Source organism: Herpailurus yagouaroundi, unplaced genomic scaffold (assembly GCF_014898765.1).
Source record: "Herpailurus yagouaroundi ecotype Mexico unplaced genomic scaffold, PumYag 77, whole genome shotgun sequence".
NCBI lineage: Eukaryota > Metazoa > Chordata > Mammalia > Carnivora > Felidae > Herpailurus > Herpailurus yagouaroundi.
Window position 1 is genome coordinate 72,921,585 of NW_024412388.1, and position 12,229 is coordinate 72,933,813.

Below are 12,229 nucleotides of genomic sequence, written 5' to 3' on the forward strand. Positions count from 1 at the left end.
AGAGGAAGATTTTGGAACAGTGATGACTGGTTTGTATATAATAGTGAAACATCACAGAGAATGTCCCTAGCTCTCTTAATTTAGTTGCCTTAATCTCATTAGGATTGAAACAACTATATTAAGAAATAAGTAAGAAAGAAATAAAATTTGCTCAAGACAGGCAACAATAGAAATCCACATTTTAAAGTAGATTAACAAAGGGGTGCCATCTTTAAAACTATGTTGAATAAAAAGATAAATATTTTTAATGTTAATTTTATTGATTTCTCAACAGAATAATAAATTTAAAGTGACACTAAACTTCAAATTAGTTGATGTTTTCCTTTAAAGTAGCACCTTGAAAATTACTAAAAAGTTTTTTTCTTTCCCTACTGCCAAGCATTCTTTGTGTTCCTAGCATTATATTTATGTAATTATTTATTGTGTGAGAAAATAGCAATTAAAATTAATTTGCTTTCTACAGAGCGAAAAATAAGTATGGTGCCCTGAATTTTTTTGCATTATTAGGCAACATAAGTACTGCATTTTTTGTTTAAGCCAGCAAATCAACGAGTTAATAAAAGTAATGCTTTGCTTCCTTTACTCCAAGCAACTAAAAACACTTCTGTTTAAGTAAGAATTTCTCATTTTATTTGGTTTACTAAATATATCCCTCCTAGGAAAGAATTGGCTGTTTAAAAAATATGGGATAGGAATTATTAGGTGATTATATGCAAGGCTACATTATATCTAAATAGTGTAGCATTCATAACATTTTCCTTCAGTGCCAGTCATAAGTAATGCGGCCAAAGGCTGGAAATAAGATTTATGAATGAGCTGTATACTACAGTTAGGAGATAACTTTAGTTTTGAATCTCTAAACATATTAAAGCTTATGGAACTTGGAGCAGGGTTGAGACAAGTCAGGTTAGCTTGACTTAGGTTATTCTCAAGAGTATACAAAACTAACTCTTGTTCAGCCTTAATGAATGTAGGCATTTCAACATTGTATTACCTCACAGAAATTATTCACACATTTCCATTAGAACAACTGGTGGTTTGTCAGTCTTGTAAAATGGACAGTGCAAATGTCACTCTAATATTGGGCAAAATGAATGTATCTTATGAAATCTCCTTTACTCAGCCCAGAACGTATAATCACAGGACTAACAAGGACTGAAAGAAGTTATTTCATTTATGCTTTGGCTCTCAGACATGTCTAGGCTCACACTACTATGAAGAAATAAATGTCCATCTTTTATTTCAAAAATAGCAAATCTATACCCATACTATTTTATTTGATCCTCAGAATCTTGTGAACATGCCGATTCTTTCCTGACTGCAGGCTTTTCCATTTTGATTCCTTCACATAGTGCATTCTTCCTTCATTCTGTATATACCTGGCTCAGTTTCCTGAAGGGATATATAGTATAAATATACCCCAGTATGACTTCCTCAGTGGGGCCTCCACTGTCTACTCCATCTATAATCTACCTCCCACATGTTCTATTTCAAAACCCTATTTATTTCTTTCATAGAACTTAGCACAATTTAGAATTGCCTGATTTGTTTATATATGGACTACTACTCAATTACTAGGCTGATCCATATTGCATTATGAATTGTTTTTAGGTCTAAAATGGTCAAATGTCAGAAGTTTCTTGCTGTTTCATGTATGTTTCACGAAGGCAATTCTTTGTCCATCTTGTTCACTGCTCTATTCTCTAACTCCTGGCTCATATTAAGCACTAAACAGATATTTTTGAATGCATGAATGTTTGCTTAACCACGAATATCTGTTACTATGGAAAGATGATAATAGCTCAATAATAGACATTCACATAGAATGTCTCATTTGATACTCAGAAAAACCATATGAGTCAGGTATTTTTGTATTGCTGGTATAGATGATGCTTGAGACATTAAGTAGGTGACACATCCTAACTTTATTCGGGTCTCCGAAGTCATTGTTATTATGCAAAGAATATTCATTCTTCAAATATTTACTGAGCTCCTTCTATAGGCCCGACACTGCTAAGTGCTAGGGATGCAAAGATGAAGAAAACACGATCCCCATTCTACAAGAGTGTGCAATCTTTTGGGGGCAGAAAGATGTGAAGATATGTAATCAGCAGCCATATGATCCATCCTCTGATGGAAGCAGTGTATACAGTATACATAAGTTCAGAGCAGGGAGGCTTAACTCTGAGTGAAGAATCCAAAGAAGAGTGTCTGAAGGAGGCAACCGTTCAATTAAGTCCTAAAAGAGCAAGAGAGAAAGATGGAGGAGCTTTCCAAGCAAAAGGCCTAAATTGCATGTACAAAGGCATTAAAGTAGGAAAATATGCAGAATTTGGAGGAATGTCTAAGTAATCAAGCATACCTGAAAGGGCACAGTATAGTGGTTAAGGACATAGGTAGGCTCTGAATGTACATTGCCTGATTTTGAATTCTGGCTCTATTATTTGTTGTCCGTGTGACCTCAGGCAAGTTAGTCTCTTGGAGTCTCACCTTCTTTTCTGTAACCTGGAGATAATAGCTCTACCTACTTGATGGTTTTTTTTTTTTTTGTGAGGATTAAAAAAACTTCATCCATATTCAGCACCTTGAATAGTGCCTCGCACGTGCTAAGTGTTTAATAATTGTTAGCCGCCATTATGACTGAAATGCACAGCAAATGTGAGGAGAAAAGTGGACTGTAACACTGAAAATGTAAACAGAGGCCAGATCATGAAGGATCAACATTCCAAGAAGACTATGAACTTTATTGGATTGAGAGTCATTGGAGACTCAACTAGGAACATTACATCCTTTAGCAAATCTTTCATTTTGTTGCTAATAAGCAGCCAAACAGACTGTGTTTTGTCTGCTCTGGAAGAGTTCCTAATGAGCAGTTAATGGGCCAAAACAAGCAGCAGAGGGAATAGAGAGAAAGTAGCAATCAGGATAAACCATAATTGGAAATCACCCTCTTAATAATCAAGAGTTGACAGGATCTGCTGATGGTATGTTTCTTTCTCCAAAATACTGTGAAGAAAGAAATGTATCTTCTCAGAAACAGAAGTTTCTTTAGTGTGACTAGCTCACAGGCTAGAGAACACACCAGATGGGTGGCAGGGCTGCTGGTGTTCTTTAACAGAGGCTTCCACGGTGGTCTTCCTACTCTGTGCTTGGATTATGAGTGGGCTGATGAAGTGTGTTTTTCCTTCCTACACTGGGCACAATCCACAAGTGGAAAATTTAAGACTTTCGATGTTCTTTTAGGACAAGCATCTCATTTTATACAACACTTAAGCTTATGTTCACCTGATAAAGTGCAAAGTCAAGATTGAAAGGCCTTGATTTGTCTTAAGTCAAGATGTTAGTTTTGTTTCTTTCCCTCTTTTCCAATAACCAATTTTATAAGTTGCAGCAATAAAAAAATAAAAAGACCGGTAAGCCTTCATTTTGATGACAAATAGATTTATGATCTTTGCAGGGAAAAGTTGTTTTCCTTTTTCATAAATGATTGAGGCACTACTGAAGTCCAACGCAATGAAAACAGCATGGTAGACTCATTTACTACAGATGTGCTAAATTGACGAGTCTCAAAACACTCATTTATACAGAAGGAAATTCACACAGGCAACTGTGAGTCTCCCCAATACTATCCTTTAGTTATAGTCACATGACCTTGGAAAAACACCGAAACTGTGGAGTGAATATGCCAAGAATTCTTTAACTCCTTGGCCACATCAAAAAAAAAAGAAAGAACATTGTTTAGGAAAATCAGGCAGTTGCATAATGCTAGAAATCCCAGAATAAATATTTTTCTCAGTGGAAAAATCCAGCAGTCTTTAAAGGTAAGCCAAGAAACACCACGGTGCCATGATTTAAAAAAATAAAATAAAAATTACAAAAAAAGACCAATGGAAAGATGTCCTTATCCGTTGTTGAAAATATTCCAGGGAATATGCTAGTATTTAAAGACTGTTACTATCTCTTAAGTAGTTTTTCTACTGCCACAGTAAGTTTCAGAGATAATTACTTAGAAATCATTTCACCTAATGACCAGTTTGGCCATTGTTACCTAATGTCATTGAACAGACCAGTTCCTTATAAAAACTATTATTCTGCTTTCATATCATATATTCTACAGGGAGCAGAAATACTTACAGAAAAATTTTCTGTATTCTTAAATACCAATGGCATGTGTAAACCTTGGGGCTTTATTTAAAGGGGATTCCTCAAGGGAAAGCTAATTTTGTTTTTATTTTGAAGGCTACAAAACATTTCAATATTTATGACATTCTGATATTCAAAGTATGCATGTGAAATTTTTCTTATTCTTTGAAAATGCTAAAAAGTAGGAGATGATGAATTATGATCTGATACCTAATTGCTTACTAATAGCAATAGCAGATACCATTCAGCTTCATGGATTTGGGAGGTATACAACATTATTGTAATTCATTTCAACTCCTTTCATCATAAGATTCCATGAGGTTTTTATACAAGTCATGTATAAAGGGACGTGTGGCTCTGAATCTGTTTTTTATTTATTTTTATTTTTATTTATTTATTTATTTTATTTATTTTTTTGGGACAGAGAGAGACAGAGCATGAACGGGCGAGGGGCAGAGAGAGAGGGAGACACAGAATCGGAAACAGGCTCCAGGCTCTGAGCCATCAGCCCAGAGCCTGACGCGGGGCTCGAACTCATGGACCGCGAGATCGTGACCTGGCTGAAGTTGGACGCTTAACCGACTGCACCACCCAGGCGCCCCTGAATCTGTTTTTTAAAAATGACTTCCTAATTAGAAGTGGAATAGCTTACAAAGTGGAGCTAGAATATGCATGTTTTATTACCTAATTCATACTCAGATTCTCCTTGCTCCTCATTATGTCTTCAGCGTCTCCATATCTACTAGGTCTATCTAGCATTTAAATATGGTTAAGCTTCTCTCACTTAAAAATAACTTCTACTGTAATTTCAGTTTCATCTCTAGTTATTGCCCTCCTTTCTCTTTCAGGGCCAAATTTCTCCATTGAATTGTCTGAATATCTTGATTTCCTCACTGTCCACTCTCCTCAAGCACTGCAATCCTATTTCTGCATCCCCCGCATCAGATCAAATGGTTATATGCTGATGTTACTGATGCTCTCCATATACTAAAGTATAGTGGTTATAATTTTATCTTTTTAGATTTTGGTACTAGTCAGTGTCTGTATTTGCAAATACCAGAAACTAATCCTGGATAATTTAAACAGAAAATTTACTGAAAAGGTACTGAGTAGCTCACAGACAAATCCAGAAAGCCAGGTTCGGAAAATGCATAGAATTGAAGGAAGTTTAGGTAGCCAGAATTTGGACACTGCAGAGTGCGTCACCGCAGCTTGCTAGACATGGACTCCAGTCACCCCTGGAACCTGAGTGCTATTGGGGTTACTGCCACTGCCACTAGAGTAGAATCTATTATCCCTGCTTCTGCGTATCACTAACTCCCCAGCCAAAGGGCTAGCTAGATATGACTGATTGGTTAGGCCTAGGTCATAGGCCTGTGTCCTTGTTTCAAGGAGGAAATGGGAAGTGAAAATCTAGAATCTGACTTCTGTAGAAGGTGCCCTCCCCCCACCAAGACTCAAAAAGGGAGTAAACATAAACATTAATTATAAACATAAGATGGGGTTAAAATGCTGAGTAGCCAAAAACCAAAAAAATAAAATTAATAAAACACATGTCCATCACAATCTCTCAGGATTATTAGATCTAGTTGATGACTTTTTTCTTGAAATATTTTTTTTCCTGAGTTTCTATGACATTACATTCTTTTTCTCCTACCTATTACGATCACTCCATTTCAGTCTCCTTTGTAGTCTCCTCTTCCTTCTTTACCTGATTTCTAAATGATAGAAATCCTTACAGCTCAGTACCAGACCTTCTTTCCATCGTTTATTTAATATTTGTATTTTTCTTCATTTGTTCCCCAAATCTATTCACTGTCGCTTCTCTATCTTGCTGTTTGTCCTGGGAATTTGACCTTCATGGACTGTTATCATCTGGGTTCCCTTGTCCTCTCTTCACTTTCAGTTGGGGTTGGCCAATGGGGTACATATCTCTAGGATATTAGAGGAGAAAGGAGTACTATATTTATTTCTTCCATTTCCTCCTGGCTTTGACATTCTGTCAGTGGCTAGGTTACGTTCAAATACAGCTCCTGTAAGGTGCCCCTTTTCCCACAGCTCCAGCCCTCAGCTTGGCTCTCGACTTGACATTATTTCTTTCCTTTAACCTTTCAGGTCTAAGGACAGTAACCACATCCTACTGTTGATAGTCTCTGGATTCTCCCAACATCCCTTACTGGCTGTCTTAACCCTTTCTTCATTTCTGTAAATATTTTTTTCAAAATTCAAAAGTAGAGTATTTCATCTACTTTCTAACATGACTCTGATTAAGTACATTTCTATATGCTGATGACTCTCACATTTATGTCTGACATTCTCTCTGAGCTCTAGGCCAGAATATCTAATTGCCTAAATGTCATAACGTTACCCATAAAATCTGGGCTTCCTTCACTGTTTGCTTTTTTTCATGACGGGCAGTATAATGCACCAAGTGAGGAACTTGCACAAGTTAGAAATTTGGAAGTTATCCTTGACATCCCTCTCCTTCCCTTACCTCCCTTAACCAAATATCAAGTACTGTAAAAACTACCTCCAAAATACCACTAAATCCACCCACTTCTTTCCATTTCCACTTCACTAGTCTAGTCCAAACCATGAAGATATGCAGCCTGAAATATTGCAATAAATAGTCTTCTTATTAGTCGCCTGTATCTATGCTTGCCCCTTTCAATCCATTTTCCATAATGAAGCCAGAGCAAGTCCTTTAAAAATGGAACATTGGGATAATGTCCCTCCTAACCTCAACAGGGTACTAGTATCTTCAGATAATGCTCAATATCCTTAACGTGTCCTTCAATATTTACATGATGTGGCTCTTGTGTACTTCAATGGCATCAAACTGTATCAGCATACATCTTGTTCACTAAACTTTAGCCATAATTGCTAATGTTCTAGTTTTTCAAACACACTATGTTCTTCCTAGCTTTGTATATGCTGTCATCTCTGCATAGAATGTTTCTTTCAGGCTTTCCTCACTCACAGTAATCATTCCTAATTTATTAACTCCTACTTATTCTTCAGTGTCATCTCTCTCTTTCTCCCTACCCTCTCATATCAAGCCACTTTACTGACATAAATTGCAAAGTACATAATTTGATAAGTCAGCATAAAAGATTTCACACATTTGTGAAACCATCATCACAATCAAGATAATATATCTGCCCCCTCCCCCCAAAGCGTTCCTTTGGTAAGCCCTCCTTCTCATACGTCTAGCACTCCCATCTACAGGATACCCCCGATTTGCTTTCTGTCACTACAGATTACTTTGCAATTTTTAGGATTTTACATAAGTAGAATCATACAGTATGTGCCCTTTTTTGTCTCTTTTTCTTCACTCAGCATATATATTTTGAGATTCACTCATGCTATAGCATGTGTCAGTAGCTCATTCTTTTTATTGCAAACTAATATTTCATTGTACATACATACCACAATTTGTTTAGCCAGACACCTCTTGAAGAACATTTGGGTTATTTCCAGTTTAGGGCTATTACAAAGATAAGTGCTATGAATATTCATGGACAAGTTTTTGTGTAGATACGTGTTTTCATTTCTTTTGGCTAAGAGTAGAAAGGCTGGGTCATATGATAAGTATGTTTAATGTTTTAAGACACTGCAAATGTATAGGTAATTGATGTCTTAATGGTATCTGATCAATGAACATGGTATATATGCCACTTATTTAGCTCTACTTTAACTTTTATCAGAAATGTTTTATAGTTTTCAGCATATAGATTTGCACATTTTTGTGGTCATGTTATCCCATTTTGGCACTATTGTCACTACTGTTTTTTAAATGTTACTTTCTGATTAATTGTTAGTATATAGAAATACAATTGAAGTTTGTATACTGATCTAACAACCTGCAACTCTGGTAAATTTACTTATTTTTTTCTTGTAGAGTCTTAAAGATTTTCTACATAGATGATCATGTTGTCTATGAATAAAGAGAGTTTTATTTCTTCCATTTTACTTGTTTTTATTACCCTCACTAGAACCTTACTTAATTGATTAGAACCTCCAGTACAGTGTTGAATTTGTCATATATATGTGAGATATCTGTAGGAATATGAGGCCTCAATGGTTAGTCTCACAAATACCTAGACTGGAAATACTTTTTGGAGGAAGTATTGAAATAACAATAGAAACAAATTCAGGAGATTCTATAAGGGATTTTGAAAGTAATAGTGATAAAATAGCTTGATTATTACTCAAAAAAGAAGCAATGGAAATAAAAAGAGAAAGTAAATGCATAAAAACTAAAAGTAAAATCAAGGCAATATCAAAAAGTGATGGAGGCAAAGAGTAGTTTATAGAGACAAAAGGAAATGAGAGGACGTATAAGTGCTTGTTTTGTTAGAAATACAGATAGTGATACATTTAACAAATCAATACAGTTAATACATACCAATATATACATATTTGGTTCTTAAGTTCAGTGCAACTGGTACAAAACACCAATCAAAAAAGAAAGGGCAACTTTTATTTTATTTTTGAAAAATGTTCATTTATTTTTGAGAGAGAGACAGAGTACAAGTCGGGGGTGGGTAGAGAGAGGGAGACACAATCCCAAGCAGACTCCAGGCTCTGAGCTGTCAGCACAGAGCCCGACATGGGGCTCGAACCCATGGACCAGGAGATCATGACTTGAGCGGAAGTCAGATGCTTAACCGACTGAGCCACCCAGGCACCCCAAGAAAGGGCAATTTTTAAACCAGCAAAAGAAAATTTAGTGTATCCAATAGAAATCAGGAAAGAAAAAAAAGAAGACAGAAAAGAAATAAGACAGTATAAGACAAGGAAAAGACAGAATTAAGATGGCAAATATTCTTAATGGAGAAATTTTAGATGCGTTCTCTAAGATCTGTGCAGTAGAAGAATGTCCCCTATTGCTACTACTGTTTAACATAGTATTGAAGGCCCCTACCAACTTATGTGGAAGGAAAAAGAAGTGAGTGTAAGGAAAGAGATCAATCTGCCATTATTTGAAGGTGATACTATCTGTCTTAAAAATCCAATAGAAACAAAAGCAAATTATTAGAAATTAAAAAAAATCCAGTTGTATAGAATATAACCTGAATTAGTGACATTCTTTAAATAAGTAATAACTAACTAGAAAATAAAATAAAAAATAATACACAAAGTCTTTATTAAGAAGCAATACTCCATATTGATAAGAGCAAAGAATATGGAGTTAGGCTGTCTTTTAGCTATGAGACACTTGAAAGTGATAATCTCAGTGCCTCAGAATGTATGTAGGTATGTATGTATTTTTTTTTAACTGAGGTATAATTGACCTCAGTTTCTAGATGCATAAAATGAGGATCGTAATTGTATATATCTTAGAAGACTGTAAAGATTAAGTGAGTTGATGTAGTCAAACACTTTATCATGGTACCTGGCACATAGTTAGCATTATAAGAACTTTTGCTGTTATTATTATGGAAATATTTCATTATAGGACAATAGAAAATTATAAGAATAAATATTTCATCTATTTGATTAACTAAATGGTAAGTTATGAATTTTCTCCCAATAAAGCTATAAATTCAAGACAAACCCAATGACAATTCAAGTTTTTGTTTTGTTTTTAGAGAAACCCGGCAAATCTAATCTCAAATGTATGGGGTAGAAGTGTAAAGAAGGGGAACTTGCCCCATTAAATATGAGGACACATTGCAAAGCCATAGAATAAGAACAGTGTGACAATACAAACAGACCAGAACAATTTTTTTCTGTAGAAGGCAAGAGAGTAAATATTTTAGATTTTCTGAGGCCATTGGTCTTTGTTGCAACTACTGAACTCTGCTTTGTAGTACAAAAGCTGCCTTCAATGTTCCAAAGGTGGCTTAAGATATTTGATGAGCTCAAAACACAGTTGGGTTGTATAGTCCCTAAAATTGTGCTTCTTTATGGTTCTTATTTATAAGCTTTTCTATGTGCAAAAATGGTATATATTATATATGAGTTATTAGATATAAAATATGCAAGAGAATGTACTCATTGACATTCCCTGGAGATCATAAACATAATTCCAAAACAACTATTAAAGCAGTGATTGGCTAATCTGAGACAGTATCACAACTAAGAAAGCTAAAATATATATGGTCTAGCAAAAAGACACTTATAAATAAGAAATAAAAAGTAAAGAGATATTCATTCTACTCACAGGAAGTCCCTGTTTTCCTGGTAGCCCAACTTTTCCAGAGTTTCCTGAAATGCCATCGGCTCCATGGTATCCTTGCATGCCTTTTGGCCCAGGTAGGCCTGGAAGACCCTTGGTAATTAAATTACATGGATTATAGACAGATGCTGTACAAATGTTTAAATGACAATTACCTTTGGGAGGGGAATGTTTACATTTTTAATACCCTACCCCAGGATAAATTTTCCTGTTTCCTGAATTCCTTTTTGGATTCCACAGATCAGGTAACTTTAAAAGTTCCCTAAGCAGAAATGCCACCAAGCTAACTAAAATGTGCTGTGTAAGCTTTTCAGCTTTAGTGTAATTCTCTGATACTTTTCATTGTACTGGCCCATGCTTTACCCAGCTATGGTGAAAAGTCAGCTGTATGCATCTGTCAGCATAGGAAACAGCTATCATTTACTATCTGCAAAACCTCATGCCATATTATTTTCTCAAGAAACAAATTACAAAACAATAATTTATCAAAAAACTACAAATTACAAAACAATAATTTATCAAAAAACAATAACTTTTTGTTATCATTTTGAAATAGATGATTATATGACTGAATAAAGGTCTGAACATTTTTTTTCTACTCTTGGGTAAGTGGATATTACCTATATGAATCTCTGGTCTGAATGTGCTTATACTTTGTGTTCATTTTTCTCTTCTTTTTTGAGCCAACACAGGCCACCCAAAGTAGACATCTCGCCCTTGGCTGGGGAAGACCAGCAGGAAGTAAGTCTCTGCTAATAAGCCAGTCAACGCATATTTGCCTGCCTAGAGGAAGCTGATGGCTAAGGTAAAATCAATCTTTATTCTGTGATGAAATGATTTAAAACATTCTTTTCTAAGACTTTCTGTTCTACTTGCCAGGGAACTGAGAGGCTGAGTCCTTCCATTACAATCCAGCTTAGGCTTTTTATTCATGCTTGAAGATCTCTGACCTTTCTCACCAATCATTTAGTTATATTTCCAGTTCCCTGTTTTCAGTGGTTCATGATCAGAGAGTAGCATGAGTCCACGGACAGAGCTCCATAACACCGGAAAATAGCATCCTTCAATTGCTGAGACTTGTATTTGTACAGCAAGCTTGGTTTTGAACTCATGGTCATATTTTGTTCCCTCTGTGTTCCAGCGTGGGCTTAAATTATTTTTTGAAGACAAGCTGATTTATCCAACACTTGTCATAATTGGCCCCAAACCTTTCTGCTTGCTGAAGTTGCCAATTCTATTTAGAAAAACAAGAAAGATGAAAAGGGTCTATTACTTACAGGAATCCCAGGTTTCCCAGCAGGGCCAGGAGTGCCTTTTTTCCCTTTAGGACCCTAAAAATGTGAAGCACAGCTGTAATTAATTGTAATAAACTTAATTAAACTGAAGGCATAGAAAAGAACCCTAGACCTGGATGCCACAGCACGTAATGCCACTAACTAGCTGTATATCATTGAGATTGTCATTTAACCTCCCTGGGAGTCATTTTCTTTACCTGAAAATGAGAGTTTGACCAGATAATCTATAAATTTCCATCTAGCTCCAAATTCTATGGTGTAAAAATTTAAATACTGGCTCTAAAAGGGAACTAAATATTATTTAATAAATGTCCACTTTTTCAGACAGAGCCTTTGCCTTCCTATTGAAAGTGGCAAAGTGATTTATTAATTCAGTAAACATTTACCAAGTTTTACGTATCAGGTACTCTGTGCTCTGTTGGGAATGCAAAGTCAAAGTTACTGATCTCAAGGCACTCACAGTGTAGTAAGGGACATGAACCAATAGCCTAAAATGTGCTTATCTGGAAGCATAGACAAGAACATACTTGTGAATCAAAGAAAAGATATTTATTTCCCACGGAACTCTTTGTTTTTCCATGTGGGAGATGTTTTAAATCATAATTGA

General features: G+C 35.6%; 1 protein-coding gene across 5 annotated transcripts in view; it reads right to left on the reverse strand.

Moving 5' to 3' along the window:
* Positions 1 to 12,229, reverse strand: part of COL24A1 (collagen type XXIV alpha 1 chain) — a 405,325-nt gene that overhangs the window by 55,668 nt on the left and 337,428 nt on the right. For all 5 annotated transcript variants that reach the window (XM_040470847.1, XM_040470844.1, XM_040470848.1 and 2 more), the window contains 2 exons: positions 11,605 to 11,658; positions 10,313 to 10,420 (listed from right to left, as the gene is read on the reverse strand). In XM_040470847.1, coding sequence (XP_040326781.1) covers positions 10,313 to 10,420; positions 11,605 to 11,658 — 162 coding nt within the window. The remainder of the gene's footprint in view (positions 1 to 10,312; positions 10,421 to 11,604; positions 11,659 to 12,229) is intronic.